General features: G+C 35.1%; 5 protein-coding genes across 10 annotated transcripts in view; all 5 read left to right on the top strand.

Annotated features, from left to right (window-relative positions):
• The window catches only part of LOC147383387 (putative small nuclear ribonucleoprotein F), a 73,308-nt gene extending 68,860 nt beyond the window's left edge, over window positions 1–4,448 (top strand). The window contains exons 1-6 of one of the 2 annotated variants that reach the window (XM_086427708.1): window positions 595–717; window positions 803–838; window positions 2,380–2,470; window positions 2,570–2,607; window positions 2,731–2,795; window positions 4,199–4,448. In XM_086427708.1, the coding sequence (XP_086283834.1) occupies window positions 833–838; window positions 2,380–2,470; window positions 2,570–2,607; window positions 2,731–2,795; window positions 4,199–4,268 (270 nt within the window). In that variant the 5' untranslated portion in view covers window positions 595–717; window positions 803–832 and the 3' untranslated portion in view covers window positions 4,269–4,448. Of the gene's footprint in view, window positions 1–594; window positions 718–802; window positions 839–2,379; window positions 2,471–2,569; window positions 2,608–2,730; window positions 2,796–4,198 lie in introns of those variants that run through there. The other variant, XM_086427709.1, reaches the window with a different exon arrangement.
• A 1,306-nt stretch (window positions 4,449–5,754) lies between these two features.
• Window positions 5,755–9,228, top strand: LOC147383386 (bidirectional sugar transporter SWEET3b-like). Of its 4 annotated transcripts, none has more exons than XM_086427705.1 (6): window positions 5,924–6,136; window positions 6,253–6,310; window positions 7,044–7,266; window positions 7,895–8,050; window positions 8,704–8,823; window positions 8,939–9,219. In XM_086427705.1, the coding sequence occupies exons 1-6, from the start codon at window positions 6,025–6,027 to the stop codon at window positions 9,113–9,115; spliced, it is 846 nt and encodes a 281-aa protein (XP_086283831.1). In that variant the 5' UTR covers window positions 5,924–6,024; the 3' UTR covers window positions 9,116–9,219. The 4 variants fall into 4 exon arrangements, with proteins under 4 accessions (XP_086283833.1, XP_086283831.1, XP_086283830.1 ...); XM_086427704.1 differs by having other exon boundaries at window positions 5,925–6,136; window positions 7,892–8,050; window positions 8,939–9,218; XM_086427706.1 differs by having other exon boundaries at window positions 5,927–6,136; window positions 6,274–6,310; window positions 7,892–8,050; window positions 8,939–9,216.
• A 2,098-nt stretch (window positions 9,229–11,326) lies between these two features.
• LOC147383385 (luminal-binding protein 4-like) lies at window positions 11,327–14,797 on the top strand. The gene is made up of 7 exons (XM_086427458.1): window positions 11,327–11,688; window positions 11,816–12,083; window positions 12,186–12,400; window positions 12,927–13,649; window positions 13,728–13,882; window positions 13,975–14,057; window positions 14,139–14,797. The coding sequence occupies exons 1-7, from the start codon at window positions 11,637–11,639 to the stop codon at window positions 14,629–14,631; spliced, it is 1,989 nt and encodes a 662-aa protein (XP_086283584.1). The 5' UTR covers window positions 11,327–11,636; the 3' UTR covers window positions 14,632–14,797.
• A 139-nt stretch (window positions 14,798–14,936) lies between these two features.
• LOC147383384 (vesicle-associated membrane protein 724-like) lies at window positions 14,937–18,593 on the top strand. 2 transcript variants are annotated; one of them, XM_086427460.1, is made up of 8 exons: window positions 14,937–15,281; window positions 15,836–15,977; window positions 16,112–16,232; window positions 17,170–17,232; window positions 17,313–17,381; window positions 17,895–17,947; window positions 18,036–18,212; window positions 18,324–18,593. In XM_086427460.1, exons 1-6 carry the CDS (start codon window positions 15,092–15,094, stop codon window positions 17,910–17,912), a joined length of 603 nt encoding a protein of 200 aa, XP_086283586.1. In that variant the 5' UTR covers window positions 14,937–15,091; the 3' UTR covers window positions 17,913–17,947; window positions 18,036–18,212; window positions 18,324–18,593. The 2 variants fall into 2 exon arrangements, with proteins under 2 accessions (XP_086283586.1, XP_086283585.1); XM_086427459.1 differs by having other exon boundaries at window positions 17,313–17,947.
• LOC147383383 (callose synthase 10-like) lies at window positions 18,324–19,774 on the top strand. Its single transcript, XM_086427296.1, has 4 exons — window positions 18,324–18,371; window positions 18,600–18,758; window positions 19,370–19,446; window positions 19,612–19,774. The coding sequence occupies exons 1-4, from the start codon at window positions 18,324–18,326 to the stop codon at window positions 19,772–19,774; spliced, it is 447 nt and encodes a 148-aa protein (XP_086283422.1).
• Window positions 19,775–19,859: the final 85 nt, after the last annotated feature.

The following is a 19,859-nucleotide window of genomic DNA, read 5'->3' as shown; positions in this document are numbered from 1 at the left end:
AGTTCTTCAATCTTTCGTATAAACTACTATCTCTTCTAAAAATTTATTACTTGTATTTACAAGATGATTTTTAATTTTTGAAAAAATAAATAAAAAACATACTAATTCAAATCTCTAGGGGAATAAATTATAATAAAGTTGATAATTTGTAGATGATATACTAATTTTTTTGAAGGAGAAAATTATTTATAATGATTCGATATATATATTTTTTTCAATTTTATTCTTGATAACTGAAACCAATGGGCACCCATGATCCTTGGTAGTTTCGATTCCTATTCTACTTATTTTAGAATCAAAATTGAAATCGACAAGAACTGAATCGAAAAAATATATAGTGATGCTTTTGAGTGGCTTAGGAACCAAACTAGAACAGACCCATTGACACCCTTAAGCCCTATTCAGAGAGCTTCTAGTAAAACACAAACTTTTACTTATAACACACCAATCCTTTTGAAATATAGAACTGCTATTGCCATGCCAATTTTTACTAATGCCACACCAATTCTTATGTAAATCATCCAAGAATTGCGAGAGTCGGTGTGGCAATAGTATCTCTCTTTGAAATTACAGAAGCGCCAATATATTGGTGTGTTATAAGTAAGAGTTGTCGTTGCCAATAGAATCTCTCTCTTTTTATGTTGTAAATTGTAATAGGTCAATGCGGACCTGAGTTTTCCTTTATTCCTTCTAAAACCCTAAACCCCCAAAGAAAAGGTAAGGAAGTAATAATTTTCAAATTTTTTTTTCTGTGTTTTAGTTATTTGTATCTGTATTTTTCTCATAATCCTTCTTTTTGCAGTTAAATTACTTTAAGGCTCTACTACCAACAATGGCGGTGAGTTTCTATTTCGCTTTTTTAACTATCTTTTAACTTTGATATTCCAACAAACAGTTTAGGGTATTTGTTTGAAATTGTAGAATTTGAAGAAATGGAATGTTTAGGGGCTGGGGTTTGCGAAATTTCATGTTTTGATTCAGACTATTTGTGTTGAATTTGGGTATTTTGTGTATAATTCTTCTTTATTGAAGAGAAATGTAAGATTTATTTGTTAAGATCAGCTGCAAAGAGAGTTCTGGAGCTTAAGATTCCAAACGTTGGTTTTAGAGATAAAATGAAAATAGTGTAAAATTTCCATTTTTAAGATGCTTTTGAGTCTCAAACCAAATGTCTATTTGGATTTTAGTTTCTGAAATCTGAACCAACTTTTTTTTTTTTTTGCACCAATAAGCTTTTGAAAATAGAGAAATGGATATTTAAACTCACCCTAAAACTAGGTCGACCACCCAAATTAAATTGAAAAGAGTCACACAAGGGAACGCCCTCTCCCGTTACGAATCAAATCCCACCTAAATAAAATATCTTTAAAAAAATACCCCTCTTGAACTCTTTAAAAGTTTTACGTTTGAATTCCATGAAGGATGCTAATGATGACCTCTTGTAAGAGCAACTCCAATATGTCTTCAAAATGAAGATTTCCATCTCTATATCACTGTTCACGTCTTCAAATGTAGCCCCGAGAGTGACTTTTTGAAGCAAAATTTTTATCACTTTTTACCTTTTTTTAAATACGTATTATGTCTCACTTTTTTCATAAATCCCAGTTTTGACCTTCTTTTTTCATGGAACATGTTTCAAATAATATTTTTGTCCTCTACCTAGGTATGTGTTTTAGGTTCTTTGTTAAGCTCTTATATCATGGAAGGATTTACATCTTGCACTGATGTAGAACTTACTCCCACTCGTTGCATAATCAACGAATAGGTGTGGCTTGGGTGGGGAAGAATGCTTGTTATAGGCCTTGGGAATATATGAGACGAGAAGACTTTCCTTCTTCCATACCAATACCGTACAAGTGTACATTTAGATGATCTTCGAGGCTTTAAAAAAAAGTGATCTGATCAGATGATCGTAGCAATTAATTCTATCATGTTCTGTTTGATGGACATAAAAAATATGGTGAATGTTGCAGATAAAACATGTATAACTCATTAGGTCCCAAAACCCCTGCTTTTTTGGGCTTAAACCCATAGCTCAGTTGGTTTGACACATTGCAAAACAACTTTGAGGTTGTGGGTTCAAGGCCAGCTTACCCATTATGTAAAAAAAAAAAAAAAAAAGCCTGTATGCTTACCACATATGCACAAAGGGAATATAAGATTTCTTGTTTTTCACGACCTGCCTAGTCTTTTGTTCATTAGGTTGCCACGTTTTCATGTTTTGGATTTTGTGCCTATGAATTTCTCTATTCACAGATGTTAAATCGATACCATGCAATTGCAAGACTGAATTTCTGCCATATCCTTAATTAATGGTTTGCTTCTACTCAAATTCCTTTTAATGTTGGTGTTACTGAATCTGTAATTGGTGTTGATCAGAGTGCTGTGCCAGTTAACCCAAAGCCTTTTTTAAACAACCTGACTGGCAAACCTGTCATGGTCAAATTAAAGTGGGGAATGGAGTACAAGGGTAATTTCTTGCATTGGCAAAGTTTGAATTCCCTCATCAATTTGATTCATTTTTTTGTCAAATAATATACATATAATTTCTTTCGGGGACCCTTTTCAGGTTATCTTGTTTCTGTAGATTCATACATGAACTTACAGGTACTAATGTTCAACATGCATCATTAATTAGTTGATTCATTAAGATGGCATTTCTGCTTATATTAGTTCACATATTTGTTTGGTACTAGTAATATTCTAATGGATTCAGTCTCTTCATATCAGCTTGCCAACACTGAAGAATATATCGATGGGCAATTCACTGGAAATCTTGGAGAGATCCTCATAAGGTAACTTTAAAATAAAAAAAATTGATATGTGAATAAAATCACAGAGATGGCCAAACTTGATTTGTGATCAACAATATCAAAGAGAAGGAAAATAGATTAACTACTGGAGTTCTATTTCCTTTTTCTTCAATGTGTTATAGTTTTTCACTATGACCAAATTACCTAATTTATCTTCAAATATAAATGCCTAATGGGAACTTAGATAACTACTGGGTTGCAAACTAATTGCTGTTTTTGTGATCATGGATATGGGTTTCGGAGAAAATGGGTGTGGCCAAGTACGGATCTTTATTTAGACTTTTGAAGTTTTCATTCGGGCGTGCGGTGTATCGCATGAGATATCAGATGTATATGTTGAAGAATGGTACAAGGCAACACCAAAATTAGGTGTTGTATGCATGATGTTACCATCATTTCCACTCTGCACGTGTCCACCACAATAATGCCGCCCACTCTCTCTAGTAAACCTCTCTAGTCAAGCGCTTTAATTTTTGAAATATCCTGAATTTTGATGGGATTTGGTATTTTGGGTCCAGATCTTGTTTGTGGTTTCAAGGGCAGTTATAGATTATTGGTGGGGTTCTATTTTTCTGTCTAGGTGTCCTCTCTTGGTTTCCTTTCGGTTGATCCAGTAGTGAAACTATCAACAACTCCCAAAAAGTGATGGCTCGATACAAAAGGGGGCCTGATTCTAGTTTTTTGCAGGCTTGGTCCCTCAATGGGACTAAAATGGACATCGTGTTCATGTTAGAGGAGAGGTCATCCGCTATGTCGAGTTCCTTAAAATCGTGATATGGCGTCTCCAAACTATGATGAACATCATCAATGATAACAACCCATCTCTTTACTTTTTCCTTGAAGTTCCTCTTTCCTCAACGGTCTCCTTCCATGAACCTTTGACCGCAACTTCTCCAAGCCATGTTAGGTTCAATGTTGACTCATGAACTACGTATGGGTATGGCATTACAAGGAGAGTAGACCATCTCATGTGTATTACTGAACCCCAAGGGGTTGGCCTAGTGGCAAGCTGAGCCTTGATAAGCTCCTCGGGAAAGGTTGGTCAAGTGTTAGAAACCCCATGAAGCTTTGAATTCCTTGGGGCCACCCTCCAAGGTCTGGTTGATCCTCGACTCAATCAATTGCACGTAAGACTTTCCGAGGGGGTGATGTGTGTGACCATGGGATTAGTCTCACCCAAAGGGTCGGGATACCAACAATAAGCCAAAAAATGTGTCTTACCAAAGAAAGCCTACCCTACAGAGTTTTACTTGAAATAAAATGTCTACAACCCAATCATATTTCTTCTAAATATGTGGCCTTTCTTCTTCTTATTAGGTCTGAAAACAAGATATTTTTTGCATTTTAGTTAAGGAAATATGATCTAATATATATTGGAATTGCAGGTGCAATAATGTTCTGTATCTTAGAGGTGTACCAGAGGATGAAGAAATAGACGATGCCGATAAAGATTGAATGTTGATCCCAACACATGGTTTGTCTTAAAAAAACCGGTTTTTATCTGATTTCAGAATAGTTTTTATTTCAAATTTTAACTGGTATTATTCTGTAAACTATATACACTCCACTTTTTAGTGGTTAATTTACAATTAGCTTTGAGGGACTTGAAAATCAAACTTAGTAAATTGGTTTCAATCTGCCCCCATTGTTTATTTGTTTGTTAGTTTGTTTGTTTGTTTTTTTTTTTTTTTTCTGGGTTCTTTTACTTCCTTTTGCTTGGTTTTAATTTTCGTTCTCGCTGGACTAGTAAATCTGTTTACTATTATTAACTCTGTCGGGTAGAATTGACAATGTTTAGTCCTGAAATCATGTTTTATGTAAATAATAAATGTTTAAATTTTATTTTAATTAAAATATATAAAATATTGGTTGACTCGGTCAAGTTTAACCAACTTGTACAAGATTTTCAAAATATTCATTCATCTTGCTTGCACATGCCACCAAATATGGCAATTTTGTCCCGCCCCGCTTTCATAGGGTTGGGTTTTCGCTCATTTAAATGGTTTTTGATGGTGGTTTTGGTATTAAAAATGAAAAATTGAGTAGGATTTTGGGTGGGGATGGTTTTGATATTCCTCGACCCGCACCAGTTTTTAATATATATGTACCCCTCCCTAAGAAATTTAGGGATGTGTAACTTTTAAAATCTTATTAGGATTTATTTTGATTAAAAATTGAAGATTTCTCAATTTGATTAAGAAAAAATAAAATTAAAGAGTGGGTCGGGTTTTTGAAATACTATTAGGGCCCACGGATGGGTTAAAATATTCAGACCCGAGATGGGTTTGGGGTGAACACTATTAATCAGGGCCGACTTAAGTTAAACCCGGCCCAAACCCACCCAATTGCCATCTCTAATGCCACCTACTAGTATATATTAACTAATTAATTTAAATTGATTTTAATGTTTTAACTCGACTAAGAATTTTGGCTTTAAAGTTTTGGAGGAATGATTATTTCGTGAATATTTGAGATAATCCTTATGTTTTCAAATAGGTAACATGCCCCTTGACCTGGGTCTTCTCTTATTAACCAATAAAAAAAAAATGACGTAGTGTCTTAGAAATCATTTTTTTTTCCCCCAAATCAGTCGTCTTCAACATCTTGAATATCATGATGACAATAACAATGTTTATGAGATGATGATGATAATGATTAGGACATTGAGATCAATTTTGTATTAGTCTATAAAAGATGACCAAGGTCAAGGGACATATTATGAATTAAAAATAGAATAAATATCCCAAAGAATATTGAAGAAGACGTGTCACCAACAAGTCCTACACGTCACTAACTCTTAAAATTTGTTTTGTTGTATTCTTAAGCATCAACAGTTAGATGTCCTCCCTTCTAAACTGCATCATTTAAATCATCAACTTGGGCCCACTAACCCCAAAATCTTCAACCACTTTCTCATTAGATTAGATCTATTAAACGAACTCATATCTTTCGGTGCAACAAAAAAAACCACCCATATGGCTAGTGGTGGGCCACATTGACATCAAACTTTCTATATCTGTAAGACAGATAATTTCCAGCGTAATTTGGTTTGGCAGACCTGACTCAGCATTCCAACTACCTACTATAAAAAGGTCTCTTTTTCAAGCTAATTTCAAAGCGAGTGAATCTAATTTCAGATTTCCCGGTTCATCCTTAGCAAATATTTGCTGAACCCGGTTTTTTTTTTTTTTATTTTATAATTCTTAAAGAGATGGATTACTCTTATTTTTCTTCAGTTTTTTCTGGTTTGGTTACACCCCTTATTTCCATCAACGATGTGGAGGCCAAATTGGAAATCTTGCGTCTCTCAATCGGAATAATTGGTAGTTTTTCATTATGTTTAATGAGATTCTTGCTTTTAATTATTCTCTTTATTATTTCTAATGGGAATTAAAGGATTTTTTTTTTTTTTAATTTTTTAATTTTTTAATTTTCTAAGGAGTTCGAATATTTGTGGCAGGCAATGTCGTAACTTTGCTACTCTATGCGGCACCTATGTAATAAGAAATATTAATCTTACTTCTTGATCATCTTCTTTTGGGGGGTGTTTGGTTAGATGGTGATATTTGGTTTTTAATTATGAAAATTGATTTATATTGTTTAGAAGAGTCGTGCTGGAGTGACCTCAAGAACGTACCCTATATCTCACTTTCGTGACGTCGAAATGTGTAAGAATCATTAATATGTACACACTTCTGTGTCAGGAAAGTGAGATAGGAGGTACAATCTTGAGGTCATTTTAGTATTTTTCTTGTTTAGAATCTCGTTAAGTTGTATTGTTTTTTAAATTTGGAGAAATTATTGCAATTATTATATATTTTGAAGAATTATATTTACTAACCCAAAATTTAATACAAGATTTCACAGAATCAACTAATACACGAATGCCTCACATGGGTAGTTTTGTAAATTTGGGATGCCCCCCAATACACACGATTTTTTCTATTGGTTGATCCGAGATTTTTTGAAATTATTGAATCAATGATGTATTGGATTTCGTAATAATAGATGATTTTACCTTTATTGGATTCCGAAATCAGAAGAAGTGGGTTTTGCATTGTTTTTTATTTTAGTCAATTTCTGGTTTTGATGATTGGAGAATCTTTTTTTCCAATAAAAACCAAATACAGTTTTAGATTTTGGAAAAAATTCAGATTTTAAAATCCTAACCAAATGCCCCCTTGTTCTTTTTTTCTTTATTGGTTCTAATCTTAATTTCCTACTTTGCAGAATAACTTTTACAAGGGTGATCAAGAGTAAAACTACGGGCGAGTTCTCTTGCGTTCCGTATATCGCTGCATTATTCAATTGTCTTATCTATACATGGTATGGTTCACCTATGGTTAGCCACAATTGGGATAATCTTCCCTTGGTCACCATCAATGGCGTCGGTGTTATTTTGGAGTTCTTTTTCATTTTCATATATTTTTGGTTTGCTTCCGACAAAGGGAAGGTGAGTTTTATTTTTGTTCTCTTTTCGTTTCTAATCTCACTAAAATGTTGTTATAGAATGTTAAGTTTAGTCACTCTCCACTCATTGTCAATTGATTTTGAATTGAACATTAAATTTATTATGGTATCAGAACAAGTCTTTATCTCTTCCACATAATCCAGTTCGTATCTCCATGTACTTTTAGCCCAGTCCGGTCCACACATGCAAGGCATGTTGAGTTTAGTCCCACATCGGACACTCATTGCCTTGTCTCTCTCTCTCCTTATTATAAGCTCTTGGGCCTCTCCCTTCATTGTCAATTGATTTTTGAGTTAGACCCCCAAATTTATCATAGAAGTTCCTAAAAAGTTTAAAAAATAACACCAAATACTTTATACTACGTCGTTTGTTTGATTATGAAATTGATGAGAAAAGATTCATATCTGAATCATCTTTGGATCCAGCTCAGATACATATGGTAAGATCTAATACAACCAATGATTAATGTCATATTTCATGTGAATATGACTCTTGGAAGAAAATATGGGGTGGATCACATTTGCATTTTTCTTGCTTTGTTCATTTTCAAATACATGCATGTTTAAGAAGAGTTTATTAATCATTAAATTTTATCACGATGATGCAGAAGACGGTTTTATTGATGATGGCACCTGTGATCATGATTTGCATCACGATATTACTCATGACATTTGAGTCACATGATCGTCTTCTTCGGAAAACCATGGTTGGGGGAATCGGTTTGGCCGCCTCCATTGCAATGTATGGTTCTCCATTGGTTGCAATGGTGAGTACTCTTTTTCTTATAGCAAGTTCTAAAGAATTTTTTTTTTCAAAATCTATATATAAGTTTGGTAAATTGGATTATTTTATGAGAATAAAATTACAAAAGATTGGATGAGCATGGTTTTATGATCTTTTTTATTTTTTTCAAAAACTAGATATAATTTTGGTACATTGGGTTATTTTATGAGAATAAAATTACAAATGATTGGATGAGCATGGTTTTATGATCTTTTTTATTTTTTTCAAAAACTAGATATAATTTTGGTACATTGGGTTATTTTATGAGAACAAAATTAGAAATACGGGAAAATGTTGTTGTAAGAGACAGTCAGTATAGATGGTTTGGACATGTTCAATGAAAGTTGATTACAATCCCAATCAGAAGAAATATTCAAGTTGAAACACTAAAATGAGCGAGAGGAAAAAATGTGAATGAAAACAATGAGAACATATATGAACTCATCCTTAATACTAGAGAACTTGGTTTCGAACAAAGTGAACTTTGGAGAAAGATTTGTTTGTCATTATTGGGTTGTTTTAACTTTTATGAGACTAATCGAGATCCGTAATTTGAAATTGCAGAAACATTGTTGTCATTATTGGGTTGTTTTAACTTTTATGAAACTAATCGAGATCCGTAATTTGAAATTGCAGAAACAAGTGATAAAAACGAAGAGCGTTGAATTCATGCCTTTCTACTTATCGTTTTTTACGTTCCTCACTAGTTCGCTTTGGATGGCATATGGGCTACTAAGCAACGATCTTTTGCTTGCGGTGCATATCAACAAATTTCAAACCCTAATTTTATTTTATTTTATTTTTGACGTAAATAGCATTCGAAGATCAAAATGTCTAGGTTTTAACCAAATTTCATAATTTTGTTTTGCAGTCTCCTAATCTATTGGGATGTCCATTTGGCCTCCTCCAGATTGTTTTATATTGTATGTATAGGAAAAAGAAGGAAATTGTTGAAGAACATTGCGGGGTTAATTTAGAGAGGAATGAAGAAATAAATGGCCTTACCACAGCTTTGATCGTCAACATCGATGATATGAACCCATTGTAATGAGTTGCTTATAGATGGTTAAAAATTCATTTTGGTTGAAAAAAGAAAAATAGAAAAGTTGTGGAGCAATTTATTTGTGTCTATTACAATTTTGCTTTGAAAATTTAGATTCAAAAGTTTGATGTATGAGTGGAGAATCACTAATCCTTTTGTTTAGACCTTAGACAAACAATATAAAAAAAAAATAAAAAAAAAAATTGGGAGAAAGAGATTTAATCACTCGGAAATTGTGAAATTCTAGGACTTTTTTTCTTAGAGGTTGATGAATGAGGGCATTTTGGTCATTTCTTATTATTCTATAATAGAAGACTGAAGCCAATGCCATCAATTTAAAAACATAGAATATTTCAAGTGGTTACCAAAGAATAATGTTGAAGTGATCTCAAGATTGTACCTCACATCGCACTTTCTTGACGTCTTGATGAAAAGTATCTATGGTTCTTACACACTTCCATGTCAAGAAAGTGCGTTATGAAATACAATCTTGAGGTCACTCCAACACGACTATTTACCAAAACCTACATTTCATGGGGGATTTCAGTCTTCTCTAATAGACCAATGCCAAATGATCTCATTACCCTCGTCTTCAACCTGAATGGATTAATATAGAAGTTGAAAAACTTGAAAATGAGTGGTATTATAAAAAGAAATTCAGGATTTTGGGTTATTGGTTGAAAATGAGGATATTTGGATTTTTTTGGTTAGACGAGCACATGTCATTAGTTTTGAAAGAGGGACGTCTCATTTATTAGTAGATGAGGCCAACATGGTCAAAGGACATCACATCAATTTGAAAACATGTCGATATGTAAAAAAACTTGAAAGTGGAGAGGAAATGGGATAACATTGAGTGAAAAATTGGAAGTAGGAATGAGGGGGGGAAGGGGGGGTTGGCAGTCACAAAAGGGTTTTTCATTAGTTTGCAATATGATGCATCTCAACTGAGATTAAAATTCATAGGAGTAAAGGAGGAAATATAATAAAGTTAAAGAAAGTGAAAAGAAAGATAATAAAGTAAATCTCACAAAAATTATTATTGAATGAGATATTTATTGTAGTTGGATGAAAACTTATTCTCCATAAAAGTGGGCTATTGTGTGTTTATTATATAGATGTGCTTCTATTTACCTCTCAATGAGTAAATCAAAAGATCAAATGGGTGGTAAAAGTTGTTGCAAGTCTCACTATTTTCATGAATGAAAAAGGCACCACAAAATGTAGGATTGAATTAAGAGTCATGTTGGAGTAACATTGAAAATGTGTTGAATTTAGTCCCGTATTAAACACTCATTGCCTTGTCTCTCTCCTTACTCTTGGGCCTCTTCAATTATTGTCAATTGCTTTTTAATTAGACCTCAGATTTGTCATGATATCAGAGTAGGCCTTTCTCTCTTCCATGTGCTTTGGTCGAGTTCGACCTACACGTGTACGGCGTGTTGAGTTTAGTCTCACATCGGACACTCATAACCTTTTCTCCCTCCTTATAAGATCATGAGTCACTCCATTAAGTGGCAATTTTTTTTTTTTTTGAGTTGGACCTCCAAATTTATCAAAATGTATATCGATTCTGACATTCTAATGTGGTGACACACACATGATCATAGATGCTTTTCAATTGTATCTCGATAAAATCATCTGTGGTTATGTGTGCACTACCACATTAGAATGTACAATCGGTGTACATTTTAATGTTACTTGAGCAGCATCCTTGAATTAATGATGGATAAGAGTAGGACCTTTTGATGGATTAGATTAGACCCAAAATTTGATCCATTTGAATCAAGGATTCGTGTGCTTAGGAACCGATCCAATCCGTACCAATTTGGTACAAATCCCATGTAAATCCGATCCATTGGTTGCCTTAGAATAGAGAATACTAATGTACCTTGCTGTTGTTTTGGAGAGGACGTGGTTCAGTTTGTTTCCTCGAATTAAAGATTGACACGTAACAAAGATGACAGTATGGTACGTTGTTGAGTTTTGTAAGACTTTGCCATTTGGCTTTTCCACGTGTCAATCTAAGAGATCCTTTCAATCCACAACTCCAGACCCTTCCGTTTCTCTACATATCAAGAACTTTCGAGACCTCCTTTTTCTGAGACAATCCCACATGATTCTTGCACGTGGCGATTTTTTATTGGTCTGTCTACGTGTTAGACCCTACAACAGTGTTTTTCTTACGTGGCAGTTTATAATTTGTTCGAACACCCTAGCCTATGAACCACCGAAATCACCTCACTCCTTCGTGGCATGTTTTGGTTGAAGTTTAAAACACATCGAACTCCTAACGAAGCTGTTTTCTTCATGACACGCAGCCCAATGTAATTAATATCCAACCAAAACAAACCACGTAGACATCGTTGTACTTAAAATCCAACCAAAACGCGCCACGTAGACACTTTGATTTGTTATAGGAACGGGCATTGTTCTGGATCGCGATTTAACTATAAATTTGCATATCAGTCCCTTTCTTGCTCCTTCACAACCGAAAAGCAGAGAAACCCAACTCTCAAGAACAAAAATGGCGGCAAAAAAATACAGTGCAGCTGTGCTTCTGTTACTCTTCGTTTCAGGTTCAAAAATCTCAAATTCTTTATCTGGGTTTCGAAATTTCTGAAGTTCCCTATCTGGGTTTCGAAATTTAACATTTTTTTAATATCTCCGCATTGTTTTAATCTCTCTCTTTATTTATTTTTTCAGAATTTCTTGTGGGATTAGCGTTAGCTTCTGATAATTCTCCAAAGCTAGGAACTGTGATTGGGATCGATTTGGGTACGACGTATTCGTGCTTAGGAGTTTACAAGAACGGACACGTGGAAATCATAGCGAACGATCAAGGAAACAGAATCACACCATCATGGGTCGCGTTCACAGATACAGAGCGTCTGATTGGAGAGGCAGCGAAGAATCAAGCTGCTCTCAATCCTGAACGAACAATCTTCGGTGTTAAGCGACTTATTGGGCGAAAGTAAGAGAACCCATTGATCAAAATCGTGTTTTTTTGATAAAATCCACGACACCATTGGAAATTAATTTAGAGTTTTTGATGAAATTTGTGAAATTGTGGTAGGTTCGATGATCCGGAGGTGCAGAGAGATATGAAGTTCGTACCTTATAAGATTGTTAATAAAGATGGGAAGCCTTATATACAAGTGAAGATCAAAGATGGAGAGGTTAAGGTTTTTAGTCCAGAAGAGATAAGTGCGATGATATTGGGGAAGATGAAGGAGACGGCTGAAGCATTTTTGGGGAAGAAAATCAAAGATGCTGTTGTTACTGTTCCAGGTACAATTGAAAACCCAATCAAAATCTCTCCTTTTTTTCTCCTCAATTTTCCTTCAAATATGGGTTAGGATTTTAGAGATGATCTAAGTTATAAGTACTATGAACTTCCACAATGGTTTATGAACCTGTAGTTTCAAGTCTTCTTCAATTGATAACCCAATCAAAATCTCTCCTCTTTTTTTTTCTCCTCAATTTTTCTTGAATATATATATAATTTGCTTGGTAATTTTTCTTGAAATATGGGTTAGGGTTTTAGAGATGATCTCAGTTATAACTTACTATAAATTTCAACAATTGTTTATGAACCTGTAGTTTCAATTCTTGTTCAATTGATAACCCAATCAAATTCTCTCTCTCTTTCTTTTTTTCTCCTCAATTTTTCTTGGAATATGGGTTAGGGTTTTAGAGATGATCTCAGGTATGAATTACTATAAAAATTTCAACAATTGTTTATGAACCTGTAGTTGCAATTCTTCTCCATGAGTACTGTTTTTTAATGGGTATCTATGTATTTCTTGTTGTGTAGCCTATTTCAATGATGCACAAAGGCAGGCCACCAAGGATGCAGGGATCATCGCAGGGCTCAACGTGGCTCGGATAATTAATGAGCCAACAGCGGCAGCAATTGCTTATGGCTTGGATAAGAAAGGAGGAGAGAGGAACATTTTGGTTTATGACCTCGGTGGTGGTACATTCGATGTGAGCATCTTGACCATCGACAATGGTGTCTTTGAGGTGCTCTCAACGAGTGGTGACACTCACTTGGGTGGTGAAGACTTTGATCAAAGGGTGATGGACTACTTCATTAAGCTTATTAAAAAGAAGTATAATAGGGATATTAGCAAAGATAACAAGGCTCTTGGGAAGCTTCGAAGAGAGTGTGAGCGTGCCAAGAGAGCTTTAAGTAACCAACACCAAGTTCGGGTTGAGATAGAATCCTTGTTTGATGGTGTAGATTTCTCAGAACCATTAACGAGGGCGAGATTCGAAGAGCTTAACATGGACTTGTTTAAGAAGACAATGTCGCCAGTGAAGAAAGCATTAGAGGATGCTGGGATGAAGAAGACAGATATTAATGAAATTGTTCTGGTTGGAGGAAGTACTCGGATTCCCAAGGTTCAGCAGTTGTTGAAGGATTTTTTCGATGGGAAGGAACCCAATAAGGGTGTCAATCCCGATGAAGCTGTTGCCTATGGTGCGGCCGTGCAAGGTGGAATTTTGAGTGGTGAAGGAGGGGATGAAACCAAAGGTGATGAATCGATACTAAAATCCATCTAAACCAATTAAAATTTCCTCAATTTTACTTACTCTCTTTGGTTTCTTGCAGACATTCTTTTGCTTGATGTTGCACCTCTGAGTCTGGGGATTGAAACTGTTGGTGGGGTTATGACCAAATTGATCCCAAGGAACACCGTTATCCCAACCAAGAAGTCTCAGATCTTCACAACCTATCAAGACAATCAACCCACAGTTTCCATCAAGGTAACTAGAGGTCCCGATGAATGAGAACAAAATATCAAATTTCAAAATTCTCGTTGTTACGTTTGTTGACAATTTTGGTAACACAATTTCAGGTCTATGAAGGCGAGAGAAGCTTGACAAAGGATTGTCGTGAGCTTGGAAAGTTCGATCTATCTGGCATTCCACCAGCTCCAAGGTGAGTAAGAGAGAACGATGGTAGTTCTTTGATACTTGAAATGAGAAAAAGTTGCTTACTTTGAATTTAATTCAATTGAAGGGGAGTTCCACAAATTGAGGTTACCTTCGAGGTTGATGCGAACGGCATACTTCATGTGAGGGCAGAGGACAAGGCGGCTAAGAAATCAGAATCTATTACCATTACCAATGAGAAGGGACGTCTGAGCCAGGAAGAGATCGATGCCATGGTGAAGGAAGCAGAGGAATTCGCGGAGGAAGACAAGAAGGTGAAGGAGAGAATTGACGCGAGGAATAAGTTGGAAGCCTACATCTACAACATGAAAAGCACAATTAACGACAAAGATAAGCTATCTGACAAGATTGAATCGGATGACAAAGAGAAGATTGAGAGTGCATTGAAGGATGCACTTGAATGGCTAGATGATAACCAGAACGCGGATAAGGATGATTTTGAAGAGAAAATGAAGGAATTAGAAGATATTTGTAATCCAGTTATCAAGCAAATCTATGAGAAGAGTGGTGGAGCTTCTTCGGGTTCGGGAGATGAAGATGAATCCCATGATGAGTTGTAGGATTCCTTAGAGACCCCAATCTCTCCTTTGTTAGTTTTTTTATTTTTTTTGCGGGGGTGCTCTTTTTCTATTATAGTTCTTGTATAGTGGGATAGTTTAACATTAATCTTTCTATGACAGTTTTTTTAACAAAGTTAGTGAAATATATGAGAATGGCTTGCATCTATGATCACCACTGTGTTCTGCTCCTTTCTTCTTTTCCAACCAAGCAGAGAGATTATTTTCTGTAAAATATGCCTAAAGAATATCTTTATGAGACACCTTCACACTCCATCTCTTTCTTTCTCTCTTCTATAGCTTTACTTAACTTTGCTTGCTTTGTTAAAAAAGCAAAAGAGACTAAAAAACTACAACAAAAGAAACCAATAATAAGCCCTCCTTAATTGTAGAAATGAGAACTAATAAAGAAGTCAAATCTTTCTGGTGGTGAGTTGTGGTGTGAAACAAGAGGAAGGAGAAGATGAGTCAGGAATTGTTCATATACAGCTTCGTCGCTAGAGGGGCGATGATCTTGGCTGAGTACACCGAGTTCACAGGCAATTTCCCTGCTATTGCAACTCAGTGCCTTCAAAGACTTCCCTCCTCCAATAACAAGTTCACCTACAACTGTGATCACCACACCTTCAACTTTCTAGTTGAAGATGGATACGGTAATGGTATTATCGACAGAATTTTAGATTTCTTTTTTTAATTTAGTATTTTTTATATTGAAGGTAATGGTATTATCGACAAAATTTTAGATTTCTTCTTTTAATTTAGTGTTTTTTATATTGATATGTTCTTTCGCCTTCTTCCAACTTGATTTTAATTTTATTTATTCACTTATTTATATAGTTTTGAAATAATTTCATGTGAGGTGAACTGGGTCTACAAGACTAGCTTAGTAGATGAAGTCTTCTTAGCTGATGTGGGATTAAAACTCAAAGATTTCAAGATATCCGATTAAATTGTTCATTCGACTATACAGTGTTACTCATTTAGCTTTTAGTTGTTAGATCTTGATTCAATTTCCTCTTTGATGTTTAATATTTAGATTTCCTAATAGTTTTGTTGTAAATAGGATCAACTCAATGAAGAACTTTGTACGATTCAGGTGCCTTGAATTCAAAACGTGAAAAACGTCCATTTTTTCGTTAAGTTTTGATGAGAACACCTATTATTTGCTCCACACTTTGTGGTATGGAAATAATACCGGGTTTTGCAGCATATTGTGTTGTTGCCAAAGAATCAATAAGGAAAAAAGTTTCTATAGCTTTTCTCGAACGTATGAAAGCTGACTTCAAGAAGAGATATGGAGGTGATAAAGCTGATACGCTCATCGCCAAAAGCCTCAACAAGGAATTCGGGTATGTCACAAAATCCTGTTTTATCAAAGATCATATATACATTTATACATTTCTGTCTTTGTTCTTCATTTGACATAACTAGCATTGTTTAAAAAATTTCAATTTTGAGAAGATAATGGGTTTCGGAAGTGCAGCCCAATTATGAAAGTACACATGCAGTATATAATTGATCATGCCGAAGAGATTGGGAAGCTTTTACAAGTGAAGGCGCAAGTTTTGGAAGTTAAAAGTATTATGTTGGAAAATATAGACAAGGTATTTGATTCTAGTAATTATTATAAAAATGTTCGCATGGTTTTGCATTACTATGGTAGAATGGATTTTCTCTCTTTTGTACATATAGTCCTTTATTTTTTCATTCATTTTGGTCCACTGTGTTCTTGGGTTTATAATCACTAATGTTCCTTATTTCAACTATTCGTCGTAAACGACCACGTTTCCAAAGAATAATGTACAATAATGAAACTTGAAAGTTTTCCTTGGTCAAATAAAATTGTATGGAGCTGGTTGATCTCAATCCTACAAGCTGATTTTGATTTTTAATTGACCATCTATCAACGGTTTTTTTTTCTGTGTTGGACGCCATATCATACTGATATATCACACACTGACATAATTTTTTCAGGAAAAGAAAAAGAATAACGCTGAAGTGACCTCAAGATTGGACCTCACATTGCACACCCTGACGTGAAAGTGTATGGGAACCATAGATGCTTCCTTGAGATACGAGTGAAAAAGCATCTATGGTTCCTTTCCACTTCCATGTCAAGATGTGCGATATGAGGTCCAATCTTGAGGTCACTCCAGCACGACACAGAGAAAAAAGATAGAGCTTCTATTGCTACACCAACTCTTGCTAATGCCATGCCCCAAGATGTATGCTCATTCTTGGTGATTTACATATGAATTGTGGCGGGGTTAGAAAAAGTTGGTGTGGCAATAGAATCTCTCTCTCTCTCACACACACACACACACAAAAAATTGTTATTCAGCTATTTTTATGGTTTCTACTCACATAAGTAATGTTGTGGTGCCTCCTTGTGTCTGCATTTCCTCTTAAATCATGTCCTTTGAAACCTCTATTGTGTCTTCTGAACTCACGACTGTTCTGGTTAATCTCATATTAGCCATTAAGATGGTAATAAATGTTATTTTAATTGATGTTAATTTGACCCAAAAAAATACCTTTCAGGCTCATGATAGAGGGGAAAAGCTAGATATTCTTTCCGACAAGACCGAAGATTTGCATGCACAGGTAGGTACTTATCATGATCAATTTAACTTCGAATTCCCTCCAATATTGTACTAAAGTGTTTTATTGTGTGATACTTTCAGGCCCAAGAATTCAAGAAACAAGGGACACAAGTTCGACGAAAAATGTGGTTTCAAAACATGAAAATAAAGCTAGTCATTCTTGGAGTCCTCTTGCTTCTAGTCTTGATTATATGGGTTTCTGTTTGTAATGGGTTTGATTGCACCAACTAGAATTTCTTAACAATACAAGTTGAATTTGGCGAAGAACAGCTTTGGTTTCGATGGAGAGAATTCTATAGCATGTATGATTGAGCATGAAAAATGGGCAGGAAAATGAAAATACGATTTTTTTTTCTCCGGGTGTACGATTGTGCATGTTTTTTCTGGAACTTACTGTTAATAGCGATTTTTCACCATCCGAAGGAAAATGTTTTCCCACAAAACTCCGTAGGAAAATGATTTTCCCATCTCCTTATGTCATTTTCTCACAATTACCCCAACCCCAATAGGACTGGCAACGGATCTGGAATTTTTTAATCTCGTGTTATCAATATTAGTGAAGATATATATGCAGGTATGCCCGAAGGATGTCTACATTTTCTTGTCCTGTTTTAGTACCTCTAGATTCCTGGTTCTGTTATTGAGATTTTGATTTTTGTGCAGGGTTTAATTCCTCATTGAGGCAGGGCAACATTACACACCACAAATATATTCAGGTTCCATATATTAGAGAATCTTGTGTTCGGCTCTCTTTGAAGTACATAATTTTTCATTAAGTTCTTAATGTCTTGTCTTTCCACACAGGTTGGAAAAGGGAGAGATGTTGGGTTGAACCAAATTGCCCTGTTTGAGGGTAAAGTTGCTGGTGGGAATGGAGAATAAGTGTTAAGCAGAGATGTATACCGGATTGGACAACTTTTTGATTTCTTTATAATGCTCTCTTTCTATTTCACAACTGTTGGTTATTATGTGTGCACAATGGTATGCATTTTCTTTTTTAGTTTCTTTTCTTTCCTTTCTCAGTACAGTCCACGCCAATATTTGATGTTATTGTAATATAACTAGTATTACAAAAGTTTTGTTATAATGTAGATGACTGTTCTTACTGTGTATGTGTTTTTATATGGAAGGGTTTATCTGGTTAGTCCACATACACCATGAGCTTGGCTTCTCTCTTTGATAACCACAGTGTTTCCGAGGCAACTTTCAAATGAATTTTATTTATCTTGACTTTTTCTTTACTATGCTGTAATTCACTTCCTAGTGTTAATGAATTTATGTTGCTTTGATTATGTTTTCTTTTTAATCACTTTGACATGATTTCCCTCAAAATTGTGACTCGGTTTCAAATGCTTCCAAATCTTTCAGGCTTTCTCTGGACTTGATAGTGCGATTTCAGATTCAGCTGAGTTGTTGGGTAATGCTTCTCTGGATGCAGTTCTAAATGCTCAATTCTTGGTCCAGATCGGGGTTTTTACTGCAGTCCCGATGATAATGGGTTTTATACTTGAACTGGGATTACTGAAGGTTTGAATGCACCAAGACATTTTTTTTCTCCAAACGTTGAATTAGCTTCATTTGTATGATTTCCTAGGGCCCATTTGAACAGAACCTAACACCAGCGTTACCTTGGAAATTTGGATTTTTGAAGTTGCACGAGTCCTCTAGACAGTCTCTAAGAATACCTTGTCTGACACTTGGTCCGTAGAGAGTCAAATGATTATCCATAACTTTAACTCATGTTTCATGGTTTTTGAAATTCTAACTAATGCTTTAAGGTTATTGGATGACTCCCATTTCATTTGCATTATGTGAAATTTTTTAAACTTATGCAGCATATCTTTTGCATAATTAAAAGAGAAAAAACAGTTTTATTCTCACAGGAACATGAAATACTTGTTATTTTTTACCCTTAATCGTCATCACCTTATCCCAAAAGTTTTGGGTCGGATAAATGAATCTTGTTCTTCCAATCTTTTTTTTCTGAAGCCATGTCTTCTCTTAATTCTAGTACATTCATGTCGACGTCCTACTACAATCTATGTTCAGTTTGGTCTTCCACTCACTTTTTAGATCATTCACTTCACATATTCCTTCTATCTGGGCTTTATTACTAATGTTTCTTTTATTTTTTGCAGGCTGTATTTAGTTTCATTACCATGCAGCTCCAGTTGTGTTCTGTTTTCTTTACAAAGCAACTGGCAGAGGCTTCGTTGTTCGTCATATCAAGTTCGCTAAAAATTACAGGCTTTACTCTCGTAGTCATTTTGTCAAAGTGTACGTATTCTCTCTCTTCTATCTTCCCCCCCCCCCCCCCCCCCTTTTTTTGGCATGAAAAAGTTATTTATCTTTTTCTTCTGAACTTCAAACCTTTATGCAGGCTTGAGGTGGCACTGCCCCTTATAGTTTATATAGCTTATGGTTTTACAGAGGGAGGTGCACTTACTTTTATCTTGGTAACCATCAGTAGTTGGTTCCTTGTCATCTCATGGCTCTTTGCTCCTTATATCTTTAATCCCTCAGGATTTGAGTGGCAGAAGTAAGTCAATGACATGTTGATAATCATAATGCTGCTTTCCCAAAGTGAATTTACTGCACTACGCTTTCCAAATTTTCTATCAGTTTCGG

Source organism: Akebia trifoliata, chromosome 16, assembly GCF_017979445.1.
Source record: "Akebia trifoliata isolate Shusen 1 chromosome 16, ASM1797944v1, whole genome shotgun sequence".
Taxonomy (NCBI): domain Eukaryota; kingdom Viridiplantae; phylum Streptophyta; class Magnoliopsida; order Ranunculales; family Lardizabalaceae; genus Akebia; species Akebia trifoliata.
The sequence above is the reverse complement of the archived record's forward strand: the minus strand, read 5'-3'. Positions and strand labels throughout refer to the sequence as shown.